The 24,134-nt window shown below is 32.5% G+C and overlaps 2 protein-coding genes across 4 annotated transcripts in view; one reads left to right on the top strand and one right to left on the bottom strand.

Annotated features, from left to right (window-relative positions):
• Positions 1–24,134, top strand: part of LOC122503438 — a 223,986-nt gene that overhangs the window by 166,879 nt on the left and 32,973 nt on the right. For both annotated transcript variants that reach the window (XM_043613980.1, XM_043613979.1), the window contains 3 exons: positions 12,189–12,320; positions 12,657–12,764; positions 13,434–13,694. In XM_043613980.1, the coding sequence (XP_043469915.1) occupies positions 12,189–12,320; positions 12,657–12,764; positions 13,434–13,694 (501 nt within the window). The remainder of the gene's footprint in view (positions 1–12,188; positions 12,321–12,656; positions 12,765–13,433; positions 13,695–24,134) is intronic.
• LOC122503439 overlaps positions 1–24,134 on the bottom strand; it is a 290,985-nt gene that overhangs the window by 260,480 nt on the left and 6,371 nt on the right. The gene's annotated exons all lie outside the window — the stretch shown is intronic.

Raw genomic sequence — 24,134 nt, 5'->3', positions numbered from 1 at the left:
AGACAAATACAAACATAAAACATATTAAAAAAATGTATAAGGACAAATAAATCACATAAAGAATTAAAATTGTATAAGGACAAATAAATCACAAAATAAATTAATAAGAAACGAACAAACAAATTAAAAGCTGTTTAAATTACGCTTTTTGGCGGCCGTCGAGATCCTTCCTCGACATAACCGAGATTATGAAGTTCTCGACTTGCCGCCAATTCTCTTCTGACTGGGTCATCAGCGATACCATGTTCTCCGGTGTAACTTGACTGTTTACACCTTCGAACATGGCCCGCCTCTCCAAGTCCCATTTCTTGCATGAGAAGAGGGTGTGCTCCGCGTTGTCTTCAGGGAACTAGCAATATGCACACACCTCGTATTATTATTATTATTATTTGTTTTTGTTTTACGAAGGAAGTTGGAAATCTGTTCATCAGATCCCTCGTGACCCGTACCACGAGTTTTGCAGGGTTGAACATTGAGCCCACAGGTGTCTTGAAGGAAAAAAAAGTTTGCCTACGATTCCAAAACAATTCATTGTTAACCAGTGGTTCCTTAGCACCCTCTGAAAAGAGAAAACTTAACCCGAAAATCGTAGTTTTTCATTTATGGAAAAATCACCCCTTTATAGGGGTGATTTGGAATTTTTTTCAGAAAAAATTGTTTTTAAGGAGCAAAAATAAATTTTAAATTATTTTGATAATTGTTATTTATGTGTGTGTTTACAGGGTTTAATTTTCTAGATACAATCGATTAAAAAGTTTTTTAAAAACAAAAAATTCAAATTTTTAACTTTTCTTTTATTTAGTTAACGATTTTTGATAACATCCATTTACATATATATGTAGGCAATTTCACGTCAGATTTCAGTTCACATTTTAAATTTTGAAAATTTGATTTTTAAAAAGTAGACCTTTTTTCAATGGTCTACAACTTGAAAATTATTGGACTTACAAAAATTTAGTGGAGATAAAAAAAGTTCAGTTATTCTTTAACTTTTAAATGCTGTTACAAAACAAATTTTTCTTAAAAAAATAAAAAATTATATAAACAAATTAATTTTTTTTAAATTTGGACGTTTTAAAAAAATTTTTTTAAAAAAAAACATAGCTGGCAATGATAAGAATAATACAAAAATGTTTCAGAGTATTCTTCTTGAATTTGATGTGTTGAAATAAATTTTTTATTTTTTCGTGCAAGTTTTATGCACGTTTTTTGAAAAAATTAAAATTTTTCAAAATCCATACGATTGATTATTTATTATCGTAAGAAAAGCATACATAAAATTTGGCAACGAAAAATAATAAAAAATGGGGAATTAGTTAAATTTTTTAAAAACTACTAGTATAGTAAAATTTGGGCCATTCAAAAATGACTATTTTGAGGGGTATCAAAATTTTGTTTACATTTTTTCAGTACCTGAAATCATATTACACTATAGAAGATTAATAAAAGTAATTTTTAACTGATTTACAATTTTTATTTATTTTTCAAAAAATTTGATTTTCAACTCTCCGTTACACACCTAGGGAGGGATTCCCTCTACGGTTTCAGTATTTTTTAAATAACTTTTGTTTTCCTCATTGCAAAATAAAATCAGTTTCTATACCTTTCGACAATTTACTCAACACATTTCTAAAAAAACATTTAGTTTAAACATAATTAATATTTAATTATGAATAGGGTGACCATACGTCCGGGTTTTCCCGGACATGTCCTCTTTTTACAGTAGGCTACTTTTGTCTTACCGGGTTTTTTAATATGTCCGGGTTTTTGCAACTATAATGGAGCTCTCACAGCTCTGCCTGCCTGCGCAGGCAGTAATTGGAGTAAGAGAGAAAATCAATTAGAGTCAAAGAGATAGTAAATTCAAATTTGTATGCTACCTACTAGCTGTGAGAGCGCCTTAATAATTTTAAAATTATAAGTCTTTAAAATATAATGTTAAATGAGAAAAGTATTGAACAGTTTTTTTATAGATTTAATAAAAATTTTAGAAAACATTATTTATCAATGTTTTATAATTTATATAATAAAAAGTATACTTATATGCAACAATGAGAATTCAGACGCGTTTAATTTTAAAAATTTGGACTGCAAAGAATTTTACGACTTAGTTTTGAAAAATTAACCGTTTTTGTCTGAAGTGGGTAAGTCTTTAAAATATATAATGTATAATGAAAAAAGTATTAAACAGGTTTTTTTCTATAGATCTAATGAAAATTTTAGAAAATGTTATTTATCAATCTTTATTAATTTATATAATAAAAAGTATACTTATATGTAACAATGAGTATTGTCTTTTTCCCAATAATTAATTTAAAAAATCAATTATGTTTATTCGAAACAAAATATATGGTTATTGACTTCCACCATAACTGCAATAGTGTCCGGGTTTGTCCTCTTTTTTAAATATGTATATAGTCATACTTTTAAAAAAATAATTATGGTCACCCTAATTATGAAGCTTCAAAGCCAGAAAAAACTCGAAAAAGTGAGGTTATGTTAATTAAAAAAATCAAGTTTTCAAAACATTTTTTGTTCCACTGTTGGTTAATGACAAAATTATATTATAAATATAATTAAAATGAATTGTTTAATGATTTTTTTGCTTATTTGTTAATGTTACATTATTTTTACATGTCAAGTGGAATTCCTTCGAAGATGTGCATTCGTGTAGGGGAGAGTAGGCTACATTGAACCAGCGTCAACAGTGAACCACTTTAATTTCCTAAGAAATGACTGAGTGGAATTTTTACTTATTTAATATATAATTTAGTATTACCGAAAGCGACTACGTCCAAAAATTTCGAGCACGTAGGTTTATTATTTACAAAGAAAAACGAAAAAAACTGTTTTTCACGTACAAAACAAAAAATTTTGTGGAAATATAATGAATTTTTTTATTGAAATAGGAAGTTTTAAAAATTAGTAAACTTGTGATTTATGTCGCTTAGGGTGTCAACTTCAATATTCCGATGTGATAAAGAATTTTAAGTCTTACATAAATTTATTATAAACAATTTTTGTTGTGAATGTCATGTGAATACAGTAAGTGCGGCATCATTGAACCACCCGAATTTACAGCGTATTTTCAGTTTCAAGAGTGGCAGCCCTGACTCCAAAAGTTGTCTGCTCTATTGACCAATAAGAAAAATGCTAGTAGTCATGCGCAATTAAGGTTTCAGAAATTATACATTGTAGTAGAACTTTAAAATTTTGCGCCATAATATTTATTTTGAGGTTAGGAAATTTGATCAGCATGGCTCTCAACGTGATAAAATTAAACTGTCACTTCTGCCACGAAACCTGACATCGAAATATATTAATATCCTATATTAACAAATAATAACTATTTAACAACAGTTTTCTATTTTTTTGAGTGGAAAATAAGATTTATTACAATGTGTAAGTGGAAATATTATTTTAGAAGTAAGTTGTAGTGTTTTATTAGAGGTGGTTCAATGTAGACACACTTCCTTCAAAATAAGAAAAGTGTAACTGGCTAGAAAAAAATTAAATTTTATTATTTAATCATAATAATTTGTGTTTGTAACGTGTGTATTAACTAAAGGAGTACTTCAGTTTTATTTTCATACAAAAACCTCATCAAAATTTGTAAAATTTAATTAGTTCTTGGACTTTAGAAAATACCCGGTTCAATGTAGCCTACCCTCCCCTAATTAATTTTTATTTTTGAGACCGAAAATTAATTGTATTAATTTTATAGTTTAGAATAATTTACTACATATTTGTAAGTTTGTGTTAAAACTAAATTTTTGTTGATTCGTTTTTTTATGTTGTAATGTTGCTTATTTTACAATGTGGTGAGGGATTCCCTCTAAACGTGTGTAAAGTCGTAATTTTTTCTCATGTGTGTAACGGAGGGTTAAAAAAATAAAATTTTTGAAAATCCATATGATTGATTGTTCAGAATTATGAATAAGTATATATAAAAATTAGCAATGAAAGTTTATTAAAAATTACGAGAGTAGTTCAAATTTTTATTTTTTGAAAATTTTGCACAGTGCAGCGTGCGTAAAACTTGCCCGCCGAGTTTAAAAATTTATTTTAACCCAACTAATAATTGTTTAATTGTTTTTGTAATTGTTTTGGCCAAATTTAAAATGTGAACTGAAATCTGACTTGAAATTGCCCACATATATGTAAATAGATGTTATCAAAAATCGTTAACTAAATAAAAGAAAAGTTAAAAATTTGAATCTTTTGTTTTTAAAAAACTTTTTAATCGATTGTATCTAGAAAATTAAACCCTGTAAACACACACATAAATAACAATTATCAAAATAATTTAAAAATTATTTTTGCTCCTTAAAAACAATTTTTTCTGAAAAAAATTCCAAATCACCCCTATAAAGGGGTGATTTTTCCATAAATGAACAGCTACGATTTTCGGGTTAAGTTTTCTCTTTTCAGAGGGTGCTAAGGAACCAGAGGGTAACAATGAATTGTTTTGGCATCGTAGGCAAACTTTTTTTTCCTTCCAGACACCTGTGAGCCGCGTGTAGCATAGGCTAAACTAAGTTTAGCTTAGGCTCTATCGACCTATCAACTCCCTATTTCCAGGACTCTATTTCCACTTGCGGAACTATCTAATGGCTTTACTTCGCAAGTGGAAGTCCTCTCTCTTACTCCTCTCTGTCCATTGTTAAAAAACAATCTTTCCATTAACCACCGGGAGGGAGTCGCGGGAGTGGGAGGAGGAACGAGAATTAGTTCCTCCTCCCCCTCCCGCGAATCGTCACCAGTGATTACTCCAGGTTAACCTCTTCTTCCGTCCACATCTTTTGTCTTCATTACCGAGGTAATGAAGAACACGATGTGGCGCCAAGAGTCCGCGCTTAGGAGCATAGTTGAGACCATGTCATCAGCGGTGAATTGAGTTTTCACTGCGTCAAACATGGCCCGTCTTAGCTCACTCCATTCCCCACAGGAGAAGAGAGTGTGTTCCGCGTCGTTTATTGCAGCGCCGCAATACACACATTTCGCCTCTTCTCTGATCTTAAATCTATGAAGGTACTGACCGAAGCAGCCGTGACCAGTCATCGCCTGCGTAAGGTAATAGCCAACCTTGCAGTGCTTTCTTTCTAATCAGGTGGCGAGGTGGGGAATCAGGCGATATGTCCACCTTCCTTTGGATTCCCCATCCCATCTTGCCTGCCAACTATCGACTAGTTCGATTCTTGCCGATTTGCGGATAGCCATCTTTAGGCTACCACCACTTTGTTGTTCCTGCGAGACAACTCGTTCTTTATTGAGCTGAAAGACTTCCTGTCTTTCTTTTGCCCATACAGGGGCAGCATGAAGCTGCTTTGCTAGACCAACGGTCGCCACCAAGCGCCGCTTCTTTTCCCTGGGACCACCAATGTTGTGCATTAACCTAGATAGTTTACCCATACATTCGGCGGCCTTGAGTGCTGTGATGTTCACGTGAGGACCGAAGCTTAACCTTCGGTCCAACGTCACTCCCAGGTACTTAAGTTGATTTCCCCATGAGACTTCAGTTCCACCTATTTTCACCTTTGGGGCTTCAAACACTCGCCGGACTGTAACAAGCAGAGCCTCGGTCTTCTCTAAGGTAATTTGCAGGCCATGACAAGACAACCAACGCTCTACTCGTCGCAGTCCTTCATCGAGTTTTATCTCGAGGAATTTGGTTTCCTGCGCTCTACACACCAGAAGTACGTCATCCGCAAAGGCTTTCAGGATCGTGTCTTCGGGCAGCTCCATTCTCAGGAGATCGTCGTACATGACGTTCCATATGAATGGATCCACCTTAAACCCCTGTGGTGCCCCGCAGGTCATCTCTTCCTTGAGATGGAACGCATTGCCTTCGTACACGACCCATCTGTCACTGAGATAGTTGTCTATCATTCGCAACAGATAAGTCGGCACTCTTTTGCGTCTCATTGACTCAATGCAGATGTCCTATCTCGCGGAATTGAACGCATTCCGGATGTCGATGGAAACAAGAGCACAGAAACCCTTCCTCTTCCCCTGATTAACTTCCTTTGCCAGTTTCACAACAGAGAGTATTGCATCAAATGTTGACCGGCCTTTCCGGAAGCCAAACTGGTTCTCTGATAGGCTATTTTCGCCTACCAGGATTTCCTGAAGTCTTTCTAGAACCATCCCCTCTAGAAGTTTGCCCATCGTGTCCAATAAACAAATTGGTCTGAACGATGAGACTTTATCCAGAGGTTTATCGCCTTTCCTAAGGAGAACCAACTTTTGCACTTTCCAGTTACTGAGGAACTCTTCGGCTTTTAAACACGCATTAAAGATGTTGAGAAGTAACTCTGGATATACCGCGACGACCTCTTTTAGGATCTCGCTTGGTATTCCATCCCTGCCTGGCGCCTTGCCATTTTTCAACGCCCTTGCCGCCTTTTTTAGTTCTTCAAGCGTGAAGAGCTCCTCCATCTGTACTACGCAAGTATAGTCCTCCCTGGGGCTCGGTTCCACATGGGGAAACAGCGCTCTTATGATTTTTTGGACTCAAATCGGATTGCCTAGACCCGGGGTTTTTTGTCTTGAAACTAATTTCTTAGTAACAATTTTAAACGCCAAACCCCATGGATCATTCTCGGTCTTCCCGATTAGTTCCTTCCAGCACTTTCGTTGGCTACTCCTTATAGCCCGCTTGAAGATTCGCCTGGCTTTATGCCAATCTTCTTGCAGCGTGAGGTCTCCCTTCGAGTGGGTATATTTCCTTCTCGCTGCATTGCATTCTCTCCTTAAGCGGGCTAATTCATCGCTCCACCAGTACAGAGCACCCTTCCTAGCTTTTGTTTGGTGCCGGCGAGGCATAGAGTGGTTGCATGCATCTACTATTATTTGCCTCGCCTCTCGCACTATGCCCTTTATAGAAGTTGGCTGCCTATGCCAGTTAAGTCTCCTAATTAGGCGAGTCTCAACTAAGGACTTTGCCAACTTCTCCCCATCGAGTCTCCTAAGGTTCCAGGAGGGTTTCTTTTTGTCCATTTGTGGGCAATTGTACCCTTCCATATTCTCCTCGGAGACTGAAAACTCAATGTACTGGTGGTCGCTCATGGTCGCCTGATCCAATACCTTCCAATCTCTGATTCTACGGGCCAGTTGGGGAGATGCAAATGTCAGGTCAAGAATTGACCCTGACGCTCCCCGCCTAAAAGTGAGCTCTTTTCCCCAGTTCATCACCACCAGGTCATTCGCAGAGACCATATCGGTGACCAAGATCCCCCTCCTGTCCTGACGGGTCTCTCCCCACTCGGGGGACTTACTATTAAAATCCCCCGCAATGAGGACATCCCCGCCGAAAGCTCTTATGCTTTCTTCAAGAGAGCGAATCTTGGCATCGAACTTTTAAGTAGCAGCTGTAGATACGAACACCCGCCACCTCTACCCAAACAAAGCCCTTATCTGTCTCCAGGAAATCACCAATAGCGATGTCCGGGTTACACACTTGTATTCCGGACCTTCCCGATGCGTCCTGGAACCAGACAGAGAATTCTGGCTTTCTACACTGCTCACTGAAGATCAGTATATCAGCCTTCCTCTGTCTAGCAGTCTGCATCAGAAGGTCCAGTGCGGCTCTTCCCCTTCCGAGGTTAACCTGGAGAACCCCGTATTTTGTCTTTTAGACCTGAGAGGATTCCCCAATAAACTGGGCAAGCCCTGCTTCCCGGAAGGTGATTTGTCTCCTTTGACCCCTTATCGGAGCAAGTCATGCAACGAGCAGAACCCTTACATGACCTGCTTTTGTGGTCCAGACCACTACACTTCCAACAAGCATCTCTTTTGTCTGGGCCACTGCAGCCTCGTGCCAAGTGGCCGTAGCACAGGCATCTGAAACACCTGTCTACCTCCACTCTGGTTCGGACTCTGCAGTTGACTTCCATACCGGGTGACTAGTTGGCAAGGCGTTTCCAACTCAGGCTTACCCAGACAACCCCGTATTGCCTTCTGTACGTCTGCCACGACTATAGTCTCATCGAGGTCTACGATTTCTAGTGACCTCGTCAAGACTACTGTCTTGACCTCTGCTTTTCCATCCAGGGCAGTGGTCAGCGCACTGCTGAATCCAGTGAGATCTGCCCCTTCTTAAGAACCAGGAGGATTTCTTTCTTCCTGGATCTTCGGACCGACAGGATCTCGACTTTGTTTTCATCAGGGCTGACCTTTGAAAACATATCGTCCAATATTCCATCATAATCTTTTCCTTCCCCTACGCTTATTCTAATTGCGTCTGTCTCTCTTTTCTTTCTCTTTCGAGAGGGTTTTTTGTTCCCCCCTTAGGGTCATCCCCAGTCCTTTCCTTTATTTTTTTCTTTTTCCGATGGACTTTTTTCCAACGCCCGCCATCAGCTTGAGTGGCTGTCCGAGCCTTCCCTTTCTTCGGGCGTAGTTGAGGCCCCCCTCTTCTTTCTATCAGAGGTGGGGGTTCCCCTGGGAGTTCCTCCTACGCGTCTGGCTTGTCGTCTCGCTATGAGAGGAGGAGGATAATTTTCTAATTTTTTAGTAAATTCTCTCCCCTCTTCCATTAGGTCCCTGGCGATGCCAACGAGGCTCTCACCATAATGGAAAGCCTCCACTGCACTATCCTTGACCGGCTTCGGATTGTTCTTTAAAATCCCCTCTTTTACGATTCGAAGAGACTTAAACAATTCCTCCGACACTTCGGACTGCCTCTCCATGAGTCGAAGCATGGTCTTCCATCCCTCAACCCATAGGGATACTGGAACCGTTTTACTACTGAGGGCAGAAGCTTCTGCAACCTCCGTCTCCATTTTCTCTCCGCTGTTTCGATCCAAAAGATCTGTGTTTTGTTGGCCACCCCCAAAATCCGTGGGCCTTTCGTCGACCACCGGGGCTTTCACCCGATCGGAATCGACGGCAGGATTACCCTTTATCAAGGTACCTGCTTGGGGTATAATGTTATTTACATCACACATTTCCATTTTTAACTTGAAAAAAAGATTGATTTATATAGGTGTAATTAGTGTATCGTGTGTATTGTGTTGTGATTAATGTGTAGGTGTTGTAATTGTGTGTAACCCATATATGTGTTAGAATGGTGTACGTTTGATGTGTACTGTGTCTGACGGACCAGAACGACCATGCACATCCCCCGTCTCTCATGCGTATCTCACATTCACGGGGGTAGAGCGTTTATAGCACACCCCACATACAGAAAAAAGGAAGAAACCTCCGCAAAGTGTTCCTCTTTCATTACACATACACTTTCATACATCAGTTTCAATTCCATTGAGACAAACCGGATACCGCTAAGGCTGGCCTATTGGACAGACTTCCCGGATCCACAGTGTCATCAATAGAAAAAAGGCTGCCCAATCGTGGAAGCGGCCGTCTATAGGCTACTCTGGTTCCACATTTAGGGCAGGGGCCGTTTATAGGCTACTCTCCTGTCCACATGTACTCCTTCATACACATTCGTGGAAGCGGCCGTTCATAGGCTACTCTGCTTCCCATTCATGGAAGGGGCCGTTTATAGGCTACTCTCCTTCCCATTCATGCTCCGAACATACCGAACACTTTGGTTCGGATTCTCCTTCGCCCAAACAAAGGGATAAACGCGTTTATAGCGCACCCTACGTTCATACTGTACCATTCACACAGACGAGGAATATACACGGACGCACCAGTCCGACAAACAACCCTCCTCCTCCTCCAAACTACTTCACCCATGTACACGCATACACTGTAAAAATTTAGGGAGTTAACGGACTCGGGAGTTGGGAGTGAAATTTTTCGAGTTAAAAATCAACTCCAAAAGAGAGTTAATTTCTAACTCCCTTCACTCAACACCCGCGCGAGTTATTTTTTCCTTGGGGAGTTAGCATTTGGGTGTGAAATTTCAACTCTCTTTATTTAACTCCCCTGGCATTAACTCCAATGGGTGCGACTTTTATAGACCCCCCGGGGGAGTTAAAATTTAACTCCCTTTTTTTACAGTGTATACGTAAAAAAATAATACATAAATGAGTATAAATGCGTATAGAAGATGGAGTCCCGGGCTTGGGACACGGTTCTAAGCGGAGTTATTATTATTATTATTATTATTATTATTATTATTATTATTATCATTTTTATTTTCATTATCATTTTTATTTTCATTATTGGTGAATTCCACGTCAACTCAACACATATATTTTTATGACCTAATGGGATTCGCTTAATATTCTGTTTATACACTCCTTAGGTGATGAAAAAAACCCCTACAAATGTTTTTTGAAAAAAAATAAAAAATAGCGGAAATACAAGACTTTGAATTTTTTGGTACTATTTGTTTAAAAAATCTGTAACTTCTGTTCTAATAATCCGATTACACAGCCACACAAAAAAAAGTTCTGATCTGGGGGTCTCACTATGTAGACTTCATGTTTTTTGGGTCGCTGAATCCGAATCCGAGGTCCATTTAACCTCATCAGATCAGGATTTTGACATAACCTCAAAAAACCAATATGGCGGACACATTTTTGAAAAGTTCATTGGATTCGCTTAAAATTCGTTACTCGGGGGTTTTTGGGGTCTCTGATTACGAATTTGAAGTCTGATTTCAAAAATTCAAAATAGCGGATCCAATATGACGGACACGTTTTTGAAAAATTCATCGGATTCGCTTGAAATTCGTTACTCTGGGGTTTTTGGGGTCGCTGATTACGAATCTGGTGTAGGTTTTTCAAAATTCAAAATGGCGGATCCAATATGGCTGACACAGACATATTGAATCCGCCATTTTGAATTTTTGAAATCTGACTTCAAATTCGTAATCAGTGACCCCAAAACCCCCAGAGTAACGAATTTCATAAAAAATGTGCACTACCCAAAGGGAAATGCCAGTGTAGTGCCGATGTTCACCACTGGCTTAATGCTCAGACGATTGTTCGGCGTAGTCTAGCCGAGCCTCGACAATTAGTGCTGGCGCAGTACAGAATTTTTGTTTCGCCAAAGCTTGGACAAGCCACGGCGGCAAGTGCTGGCTGAGTATAGAAAAATTATTGTTCACGACGCTCTTTGCCAACATTGCTTTTTTTACATAAACTTCAAAGAAATGATAAAAAATAATAAATAATAATTTGGTTCCTATTAAAATACTATTATACTTCTTACTATGAATAAAAAATTATTAAAAAATTACCACGTAATTTAAGAATCACGTAAAATGTTAAATGCAATAAGTAAAGTAATTTAATTTAATTATTAAAAATTTAGTTTAATTTGTTTGATTTCAATTTATCATTTCTAACGTATCCCTATTTTTTTCTTATCTTTGACTCAATAATTGTATGTCTGAATGATACTGAGATATTAATACTTTACTGTACACATGTGTCGTTAGCATAGTGGTTAGAGTGTTAGTCTGTTAGTTCGTAGGTCGTAGGTTCGATTCCCCTCGTCAGCAATTTTGTTTATTTTCATAGGTTTGCGATATTTCTAGATTCCAATCGTTAGGTACTAAAATATGAAAATCTAATGCACACTTACTGTAATTGTTTATTATTTAATTTTTAAATGTTACAAACAATTTTTTTCTACTTCATTTACTATATCCATTGTTAGTCTCCATCTTTAATACAATTTCTTTAAGAAGAGAAATATTTTATGAATAATAACTATTTATTAATATTATTTACCATTTTGTTGTTAAATTATTTATTATTATTAATTTACGACTAATTAATAACAATACGGCATTTATTGTGGCAATATTCTCAGCCAGCACTGATCCAGTGCTGTCTGGCAGTACTGGCAGGCAGTACTTCGTCAGCGTTAGACAGCGTTATCATCCCAGAGTTATGCCAGTGATGTCTGTCATAGTAGCTGCCAGTACTGCCAGTGCTGGCGCAGTACTCGGCCAGTTGTAAATTTCCCATTGGGTATCTACAGTTTTATTAATTAATAATTAAAATTAATAATTTTTTGCACCAATAAAAAGAGCGTGTCCGAATTAGTCAAGAACATAAGTCTGTTTACAAAATTTTAAATTTTATTAAGAGATCCAGATGCAAACACGTTTCCTTCAATATCTCCGATTAAGCTAAAATGTAGATAGTGTCTTTTTTAAAAAGGACGGCAGAATTGACGTGGAATTCACCTATTATTATAATTATTAATATTAAAATTATATCGTGGGACTATAATTACATTATTAATTTATATTTTTTTCATAGGTAGTAACTCTTTCCTTGTACGCCTATTTTTTCTCCGCACTCCTTGGGCGACAATTTACACGCGAAGAGGACGCAAAAAATGGAAAATATGAAGTGCCAGACATGTATTTTCCATTCTTCACAGCCTTGCAGGTAAATCATTAATTAATTAATAATTAAAATTAATTAACTAAAAATAAAAATTAGCTTAAAAAGGTGAAAAGTGAAAAAAAATCGAAAATAAAAATAATCCAAAACTAACTAAAAGTAAAAAAGAAAAATAACTTAACTAACTAAAAATAAAAATAACTTCAAATTAACTAAAATTACTTAGATCTTCAATAGAAATAATTATTTTCGGGTCCAAAAAACAAAATCTTTTTTTGTTGAAAATAATTTTTGTGACAAAGTTAAGAAAATTTATTCTTCACTTTTAATATCGAAATTTCAAAAAATAAAAGAAAAACCAATATTAAATTAAATTTTCAGTTTTGCTTTTACGTTGGATGGCTCAAAGTGGCGGAAGTATTAATCAATCCTTTCGGAGAAGATGACGATGACATAGAACTTAATTGGCTAATCGATCGTCACATCAAGGTAAAAAAAAAGAAGAATTCCTTCATTTAAATTAAATATTTAACTCGAGACTTTCTATTATTTAAATTTACAATTAATTAAACTTACTTATTAAATATATTGCAATTTAAATAAACTTTCTTGTCTCTTCATTAAATTTAATTGAATTTTTTTACATCAATTGAATTTAATTCGTAGAATATTTTTGCTTTAATTGAATTTAATTCATAAGATTTTTTTTAACTTCAATCGGATTTCATAGAATTTTTTTTAACTTCAATCGAATTTAATTCATAGAAATTTTTGTAATTCAATCGAATTTAATTCACAGAATGCTTTTATTACGTTTTTCATCAACAATTTTCTATTCATCTTTCATTAACTTTTTCCCAGTAAAAATTTTCTCTCATTACATTATTATTTATATAAAATTATTTCTATTTTCAAATTCATTTTTTTTAAATCTCTTTTTTAATTTATTTTAATTTCCCCGTTTTTTAATTAATCTCTTTCTTAAAATTACAATATCTTTTTTATTTAAAATTTCTTAGAGATAAAAAAATTAAAATGAAAAACAAAAAAAAATTATTTTTAATTACAAAAAGAAATAAAAATAAAGAAACTTTCAATTTAAGAAAAAAGATAAAAAAATGCATTGTTCTTAATAAAAAAAGTCTTTGAAAAAATCAGGCTGGTTACATGATAGTGGATGAGATGCATGAGGAGCATCCAGAACTTCTAAAGGATCAGTACTGGGACGAGGTGATACCAAAAGATTTACCCTACACTGTTGCCAGTGAGCAGTACAGAAAAGAGGAGCCAAAAGGATCTGCCGAGCATTATAAAGTCAAAGAGAGCGACGCTCTTTATGCGAATGTAATGCTCGGGAACCAACTCCATTCTGTAAATCAACACAGAAAGATGCATCAGGATGACATGTACGCGGATTACGTAAGTTCAACAAAATCACACTTTGAAAAAAAACTCGAATATAACGTCATTTTTACCCGCACTTCTTCATCTTCATCTTATTCTTCTCGCAATAATTCCAAGAAAAAATATATGCACACCAAACATCAAAACAATTTCCATATAACAATCAATTTATAATTATTATAAGTTACAATCCAGTTTTCCTCATTATTGCGATATTTATATTCACAAATGAAAAATTATTTTTTCCTTAAATACTGTATTGTAAAAGAAGAGTTAACAGAATTTTTCACAAGAATTACCTTTTTTTATTTAATTTTCAACTAATAATAATTGTATTCAATCTAATTATTAACTAAAAGTTAAAAAAAACTAATAAATTAATAATTATATTAAATATAATTATTTACTATAATAATAATAATAATAATAATAATAATAATAATAATAATAATAATAATAATAATAATTAGACTCAACTAACAAATTATTAAGTTTCATTTAATTATTTAATGATTAGAGTTATAATCATTATTAGTTAATAATAATTAATTATTAATTAGCAATTTACTAATAATTATTTCATTAACTAAAATTATTAATTAACAAAAATAATCGTAACGAATTGAACTATTAGTTAATAATAATTACTGTTAAATAATATATTCAACATCTATTATTATTAATATTATTGTCAATGAATTAATTACCCTGGTTAAAAAACCGGACAGATTTCGGACTAATCCGAAATTTGTCCGAAACAATGCGGTTTATGGTCAGGTTTTTGTCACCCGAAATTAATCCGGAAAAATCCGAACTCTATACGGTTTGTGAACAACTAGTGAAACCGGAGTTGGTCCGATGAAGTCCGAAATTAATCAGTTAATTTTAACTAGTGAATCCGGAATTAGTCCAAAACAGTCAAAAATTAGTCCAGACAATTTAGTGAATGTTATTAAAAAAAATAATTATACAAGTTACACGTATTAATTATTATTACTTTATGGTACATTCAACATATTTTTCGATTTACCTATCGCAATTTTATTTACATTAACTTAAAATTTCTAACGCTTGGAGATTCGAACCTACACCTATCTAACATTATATCGCACCGAAGTCGAATACATAATAGAATTTATGAAGTGCCACGAAAAGAAATGACAAGAAACTAACACATCAGTATTAATTTTAATATTGAAACAAGATAACTAATAATACTAGTAAATTTGTAAAAACAAATGGACTGCAGAATTAAATATTTTATTTACCATAAGTAAATACCCTGAATAAAAAGTGGTAACGTTTTTTATAACTATTGAATCCATAATTAGTCCGGTTTAGTCTGCAGTTAGTCAGATCATATGCGACTAGTAAATGCAGAAGTAATCCGGTTGGTCAGTGATTCCGCAGCTACGAAACAGTCTGCTTATGGACAGGTTTTTGTCGCTCGGAATTTGTCCGGATAAATTCAAACTCAATGCGGTTTGTGTATAACCAGTGAATCCGGAATTAGTCCGATCTAGTCCAAAGTTAGTCTGATAATACGCAACTTGCAAATGTGAAATTATTAAATCCGGAATTAATCTGGTTTTGGTCAGGTTTTTGTCATACGAAATTATAATTATAGTTTGAATTTATCTGCATTTAATACAAATTGTTTTTAATATACAAATTCAATATTATACCAAAATCATTCCGGATTAAGTCTTTGAATTGGATTGAATATGGATTGTTTTGAATTGCCTGTGGATTGTATATATTTACAAATTCTTATAATAATAAGACTTATTTTCGGACTGTGGTGTTTTGATCAGATATTATTCGGATTGACGCTGACTATTAGCGGATTCTTTGCATACAGATTTTGGATTGTTCCATACTTGTTTGGGATTAAATCTTTTAACTAAATTAAATTCGGCGGATTATTTACATATTAATTTCGGATTATTTCGTATTTATTTTAGATGAGTTTTTTGACGGACATAATTTCGGATTGTTGCGTAATAATTACGGATTTAATTCATAGACATTTAAGATTACTCCAGACTGATTTTTCGGATTCACAATTTCACTCGGATTGATGTTAGATTAACCCGGATTACTCCGAAATTTTTACCAGGGATACCGGATTCTTAGCGTACATATTTCGGATTGTTTCGTATTTGTTTTGGAATAGGATTTTACCACACTAATTCCGAATTGAAGCGGACTAATGTCGGATTCTTTGTGTACAGATTTCGGATTATTTCGTATTTGTTTCGGATTATACCTTTTAGTTGGATTAAATCCGGGTTGTTGCAGACAATTTTCGGATTCTTAGCATACAGATTTCGGATTGTTTCGTACTTCTTTCGGAATAGGATTTTACCACACTTAATTTCAAATTGTTGTGGACTAATACCGGATTTCTTGCTTACAGAGTTCGGATTGCTCCGGAAATTTTGCGGATTAAGTTTTTTTAACTAGATTAAACTCGGATTGTTGCGGACTGATTCCGTATTCTTTACATATTAATATCGGATATTCCGTACTTATTTTATAAGAATTCTTCACCGGTCATAAATTTAGATTGTTGCGTACTAATGACGGACTGAATACGTAGACATTCAGGATTACTCCGGAGTGTTTTCGGATTCCGGTTTTCGTTCGGATTGATATCAGACTAGCGCGGATCATTTTCGGACCTTTTTCGTACAATTTTCGGACTAATCCGTACTAATCTGTCCGTATTTAATCCGGAATTAGTCCAAAATTTTTACCAGGGTACACAAGCCTGCAAAAAAAAAAAATTTCCGTTGTCTGAGATCGAGAAGTCATTTCCCGCAGTATTTAGTGCGCTGAATCCGAATCTGGCAACGAAAACCTCCCATCACGTCAGGATTTTGAGAAAAGTGGGGGTAAATTCCCAAAAATCATGTTTTTCGCTGTTTTTGTAAATCTTTACCGGGTAAATCCGACGTGCTAGAGACTTGTCATAGGAGTCAAATTAAAGCCTAAACCCTGTACTTTAAGAAGATATAGCGATATTGCTAACAACAAACTAAATTAGCCGTCAAAAATGATTTTTTTAACAGTTGTCAAGTATGAAAATTGACTGACACTGTCCGTAAATAAAACTATTTAAAAAATTATTGAATTTGCTTAAAATTTGTTACTCAGGGGTTTTGGGGTCGCTGATTACGAATATGTTGTCAGATACAAGAAAATGTACAAGTACTTGTACAAGAAAAGAAACTAGTACAAGAAAATGTATATGATCTTGTACGGGTTCATGTACAAGTACTTGTATACATGAACACGTTCATGTTCTTGTACAAGTAAATTTATAAATAAATTTTTTTTAGAAAATTGGAATAAGTAAATTTATAAATAATTTTTTTTTTTGAAAATTGGCATTTTAATAACTTATAATCATTAAGACTCTTCACTTTAGGCAAGCTAAAAACTATTGCGCAGCTCTAAAGGCTTATAAAAACTACTGCGCAGCCTTTAATGTTTATAATTTTTACAACTTAAAAATAATGTGTAAAGAAAATGTACAAGTACTTGTACGTGTTCATGTATACAAGTACTTGTACATGAACCCGTACAAGATCATATACATTTCCTTGTACTAGTTTATTTTCTTGTACAAGTACTTGTACATTTTCTTGTACAAGTTCTAATACAAGAATTTGTTTCAAATCCTTATACAAGAAATTGTACATTTTCTTGTACAAGCCCGTGTGGAAAAGTGAGGTGGGCCCACGGTGGGTCCCAGGTGGGCTTCCCAGGTTCTAGGTGGGTCCCAGCAGGGATGGCCCAGGTGGGCGATTCCTTGGCTTGTAACGGTGAATCCAGCCACAGCCCACCTAGGAAAAATCCAGCTGGGGCCCATAGATTTAGTTTTCATTCAAATTAATGAATAAATTGTTTATTAATAACAAATAAGTCGAATTATAAATAAATAACGTTATTATTTAACGATTTTTACTTTTTTTAATGAAATTGTGACCAAAAGCAAATTCATAAATAATGTTAGCATATATATGGGAATTAATATATATCCTTTCATTCATAAATTAAAAATTTATAAAAAAATTAGAAATTTGTTAATTAAATTATTAAACGGTATATATAATCACTAAATTGCATACTTATACGAATACAATGCAGAAAAATCGGAATAAACGCAAACCTAAGAAACAAATAAAATTTAACGCACGCGGGGATTGAACCTACGACCTACGGACTACTAGACTAACGCCCTAACCACTATACTACGGAGACTAACTACTGAACACCGACGTTTTATTGTCAGTGACTTGTTAATCTGCTGTAATGATTCAATAAAGCACTTACTGACACGAATACACCGTAACAAATAAATAATTTAATAATAATTATAACAATATTATTAATGTAATAAGAACGATAAATATTCTTAAAATAATATTTATATTATTATGAAAAAAATATATCAATACATTTTTATTAAAAATGTGTTTTTTATTGTTTACAATCATTATAAACATTAATTTGTTGGTCTAAAAAAAAAAATTTTTTTTAGTTTGGACTTAGAAATTTTTACTAATTAATTATGTGGACATTACATAAAAAAAATATTGTGAATACATTTTTGTTAAAAACACGTTTTTTCTTAATCTAAGTCATTATAAACATTAATTTTTTGTTGAAAAAAAAATTTTTAGGTTTGGACTTAGAAATTTTTACTTATATAATTATTGATGTGGGTCCTCAAAAACTGGGAAGCCCAGGTAGGGCCCAGCTCACGCCCACTTATAATATTATTTCGCCTGACCGTAACCCACCGTGAGTGGGTCAATAGACAAACTCTAAAATGCTTCCGTAAAATGTTAACATGTTTGTCAATTGTCAATTCATGTACGAAGATGACCATAATTACATCAAAGTTTTATTATTAAATGTTAAAGAAAAACTAAACTATTTAATAATTTTCACTGTAAACGATTTTTGTTATTATATATAATAAATTTTACTAATGTTATATTGCAGTCGTTATTGTTTAAATAAATAATTGTTGTTAATTAGTAACTCCTGACACTAGCTTCCAGAAAGATGCAGTTTTTTTCTAATTTTGCAATTAACTAATTCGAACCACATGAAATAAAAATAATTTAAGGTTTTAACAATTCAAAAATTGTTTAAACAAATGATTGTTGTTATTTACTAATTTTTGACACAAAGCACCTAAAAAAATGCAGTTTCTTTTTAATTTTATATTTAACTAATCTGAAAAGTATGAAATAACAGTATTTTATGATTTAAACAGTTCAGAAATTGTTTAAACAAATAATTGTTATTGTTTATTAACTTTTAATACAAACAATCCAGAAACTTGCAGTTTCTTTCTAATTTTACAATTACTACTACTCTGATTAACTAATTGCAAAATAAGAAAAAACTTCATTCTTCTAGATGCTATGTGTCAAGAGTTAGTAAATAACAACAATTATTTGTTTAAACATTTGATAAATTGTTAAAATTAAAATCATAAAACATCCGAATGATTTACTATTTACATTAGTTAATTGCAAAATTAGGAAAAAACTGCAAGTTTCTAAGTTATGTGTATCAAAAGTTAATAAATAACAACAATAATTTGTTTAAACAATTTCTTAATTGTTAAAACCATAAATTATCTTTATTTTATGTTGTTCGTATTACTTAATTGCAAAATTAGGAAAAAAATTGCAAGTTTCTAAGTTATGTGTATCAAAAGTTAATAAATAACAACAATCATTTGTTTAAACAATTTCTGAATTGTTAAAACCATAAATTTTCTTTATTTTATGTCGTTCCTATTAGTTAATTGCAAAATTAGGAAAAAAAATTGCAAGTTTCTAAGTTATGTGTATCAAAAGTTATTAAATAACAACAATTATTTGTTTAAACAATTATTAAAATGTATTAAAAACCGTTATACCTTGATGAGTTAATTATTAAATAAATAAATTCAGCTGGAACAACTTTAAAATTTCAATAAAACTAAATGTCTGTTAGTGTAGTACAATAAAAGTTTATAATTATTGACAATAATAAATTGTTTAAAATAATAATGATTATTATTATTATGAATTAATTGTAGAATGATTTATTGTGAATAGTTATATTTAATTTTCAGACTTTTTCTATTATAATGTTAATATTTTTATGAAAATGGGAAGCCCAGGTGGGGCCCAGCTGGCTCCCAGTTTTTAACTGGGCTAACTTGGGCAGATTTCCACACGGGAGTTCAGCTGCTGAACGTGTGCATTTTCTTGTACAAGATCTTATACAGGGATTTTTAGTAGGGTTCGAAGCGAATCCAATCATTTTTTAAAATAGTTGTATTTACGGACTGTGTCAGTCAATTTTTATGATTGCCAACTGTTAAAAAAATCATTTTTGACGGCTAATTTAGTTCGTTGCCAGATTCGGATTCAGTGCACCAAATACTGCGGGAAATGACTTCTCGATCTCAGACAACGGAAATTTTTATTTTTTTGTAAGCTTGTGTTATTATTAATTATTATTAATTATTATTCAAAATAAATTAAATTTCCATTCAAATTAATAGAAAACATTTAAACAAATATTTTAGTCAGCTTATAAAAAAATCTTCTGGAGATTTTTCACTCTGTGTATAGACCTCCTGTGAAACACGATAAACTCATTTCTTTGCCGCAAATATATATCTTATCACTAACAATAAAAGTCGGTTCAACAATCTCTTGCATAATTATCACTTTTACTATAATATTATTAGTAGTATAGCAAAAGAAAAACAAGTTGTTCATTTTATGATCATTTAGCTTCCTTAATGTAATATATACCAATTGTTTAATTTTTTATTTTAGAATAATTATTTTAAAGTGTTAAGATAAAATTTCGAAAAATACAAAATTTCAATTTTTTGTGAAAAATTAAAATTTTGATTAGTTCTATAAATATTGATAAAATATATACTTTATATAGATGAATCGATTCGTTTTCATGTCAGGAGTGCAATTTTGACAAGAATTAATTAAAATTTTAATAAAGAAAAAAGTTATTTCAAAAAATACAAAAATCGATTTTATTCAAAAATTAAAAATTACTTACAAAAATTTTTTTTAGGTATTTTTGAAAATTCTTTTGTCTGCTCTTAGGTATTCGTGACCGTAATACACCTACCAAATTTTATCAAAATCCGACAAAACGTGTAAGAGAAAATTGTCCACAAGAATCGGTGACATACACACACACATGCATATACACATACATACATACACTCATACATTCGGACATTTCTTCCTCTCGACGAATTATATATACTACACTTGAAAATTTGTTAAAATAATTGATTCTAAAAAATTCCGATCCGGAAATCAACATCACTATAGGGCTTCCTTTTAGAGGAAGCAAAATAAAGAATAGGTGAAAAAAACACTCATACACTGTAAAAAAAGGGAGTTAAATTTTAACTCCCCAGGGGATTCTATAAAAGTCGCACTCATTGGGGAGTTAATGCCAGGGGAGTTAAATAAAGAGAGTTAAAATTTCACACCCAAATGCTAACTCCCCATGGAAAAAATAACTCGCGCGGGTGTTGAATGAAGGGAGTTAGAAATTAACTCTCTTTTGGAGTTGATTTTTAACTCGAAAAATTTAACTCCCGAGTCCGTTAACTCCCTAAATTTTTTACAGTGTTTAGTTCATAAAATGATTGAAAAAAAATTTGTTCTAATTAAAGTTATGGATGACAAAAAAAATTTAAAAGGTATTTAGGTACTTTCTTCGATTTTAATAAAAATTTACTAATTTGTTTTGATAATGTACTAAATAAATAGCCATTAGACACTGCACAGGTGTCTGGAAGGAAAAAAAAGTTTGCCTACGATGCCAAAACAATTCATTGTTACCCTCTGGTTCCTTAGCACCCTCTGAAAAGAGAAAACTTAACCCGAAAATCGTAGCTGTTCATTTATGGAAAAATCACCCCTTTATAGGGGTGATTTGGAATTTTTTTCAGAAAAAATTGTTTTTAAGGAGCAAAAATAATTTTTAAATTATTTTGATAATTGTTATTTATGTGTGTGTTTACAGGGTTTAATTTTCTAGATACAATCGATTAAAAAGTTTTTTAAAAACAAAAGATTCAAATTTTTAACTTTTCTTTTATTTAGTTAACGATTTTTGATAACATCTATTTACATATATGTGGGCAATTTCAAGTCAGATTTCAGTTCACATTTTAAATTTGGCCAAAACAATTACAAAAACAATTAAACAATTATTAGTTGGGTTAAAATAAATTTTTAAACTCGGCGGGCAAGTTTTACGCACGCTGCACTGTGCAAAATTTTCAAAAAATAAAAATTTGAACTACTCTCGTAATTTTTAATAAACTTTCATTGCTAATTTTTATATATACTTATTCATAATTCTGAACAATCAATCATATGGATTTTCAAAAATTTTATTTTTTTAACCCTCCGTTACACACATGAGAAAAAATTACGACTTTACACACGTTTAGAGGGAATCCCTCACCACATTGTAAAATAAGCAACATTACAACATAAAAAAACGAATCAACAAAAATTTAGTTTTAACACAAACTTACAAATATGTAGTAAATTATTCTAAACTATAAAATTAATACAATTAATTTTCGGTCTCAAAAATAAAAATTAATTAGGGGAGGGTAGGCTACATTGAACCGGGTATTTTCTAAAGTCCAAGAACTAATTAAATTTTACAAATTTTGATGAGGTTTTTGTATGAAAATAAAACTGAAGTACTCCTTTAGTTAATACACACGTTACAAACACAAATTATTATGATTAAATAATAAAATTTAATTTTTTTCTAGCCAGTTACACTTTTCTTATTTTGAAGGAAGTGTGTCTACATTGAACCACCTCTAATAAAACACTACAACTTACTTCTAAAATAATATTTCCACTTACACATTGTAATAAATCTTATTTTCCACTCAAAAAAATAGAAAACTGTTGTTAAATAGTTATTATTTGTTAATATAGGATATTAATATATTTCGATGTCAGGTTTCGTGGCAGAAGTGACAGTTTAATTTTATCACGTTGAGAGCCATGCTGATCAAATTTCCTAACCTCAAAATAAATATTATGGCGCAAAATTTTAAAGTTCTACTACAATGTATAATTTCTGAAACCTTAATTGCGCATGACTACTAGCATTTTTCTTATTGGTCAATAGAGCAGACAACTTTTGGAGTCAGGGCTGCCACTCTTGAAACTGAAAATACGCTGTAAATTCGGGTGGTTCAATGATGCCGCACTTACTGTATTCACATGACATTCACAACAAAAATTGTTTATAATAAATTTATGTAAGACTTAAAATTCTTTATCACATCGGAATATTGAAGTTGACACCCTAAGCGACATAAATCACAAGTTTACTAATTTTTAAAACTTCCTATTTCAATAAAAAAATTCATTATATTTCCACAAAATTTTTTGTTTTGTACGTGAAAAACAGTTTTTTTCGTTTTTCTTTGTAAATAATAAACCTACGTGCTCGAAATTTTTGGACGTAGTCGCTTTCGGTAATACTAAATTATATATTAAATAAGTAAAAATTCCACTCAGTCATTTCTTAGGAAATTAAAGTGGTTCACTGTTGACGCTGGTTCAATGTAGCCTACTCTCCCCTACACGAATGCACATCTTCGAAGGAATTCCACTTGACATGTAAAAATAATGTAACATTAACAAATAAGCAAAAAAATCATTAAACAATTCATTTTAATTATATTTATAATATAATTTTGTCATTAACCAACAGTGGAACAAAAAATGTTTTGAAAACTTGATTTTTTTAATTAACATAACCTCACTTTTTCGAGTTTTTTCTGGCTTTGAAGCTTCATAATTAGGGTGACCATAATTATTTTTTTAAAAGTATGACTATATACATATTTAAAAAAGAGGACAAACCCGGACACTATTGCAGTTATGGTGGAAGTCAATAACCATATATTTTGTTTCGAATAAACATAATTGATTTTTTAAATTAATTATTGGGAAAAAGACAATACTCATTGTTACATATAAGTATACTTTTTATTATATAAATTAATAAAGATTGATAAATAACATTTTCTAAAATTTTCATTAGATCTATAGAAAAAAACCTGTTTAATACTTTTTTCATTATACATTATATATTTTAAAGACTTACCCACTTCAGACAAAAACGGTTAATTTTTCAAAACTAAGTCGTAAAATTCTTTGCAGTCCAAATTTTTAAAATTAAACGCGTCTGAATTCTCATTGTTGCATATAAGTATACTTTTTATTATATAAATTATAAAACATTGATAAATAATGTTTTCTAAAATTTTTATTAAATCTATAAAAAAAACTGTTCAATACTTTTCTCATTTAACATTATATTTTAAAGACTTATAATTTTAAAATTATT

Source organism: Leptopilina heterotoma, unplaced genomic scaffold, assembly GCF_015476425.1.
Source record: "Leptopilina heterotoma isolate Lh14 unplaced genomic scaffold, ASM1547642v1 Lhet_262, whole genome shotgun sequence".
Taxonomy (NCBI): Eukaryota; Metazoa; Arthropoda; class Insecta; order Hymenoptera; family Figitidae; genus Leptopilina; species Leptopilina heterotoma.
The sequence above is the reverse complement of the archived record's forward strand: the minus strand, read 5'-3'. Positions and strand labels throughout refer to the sequence as shown.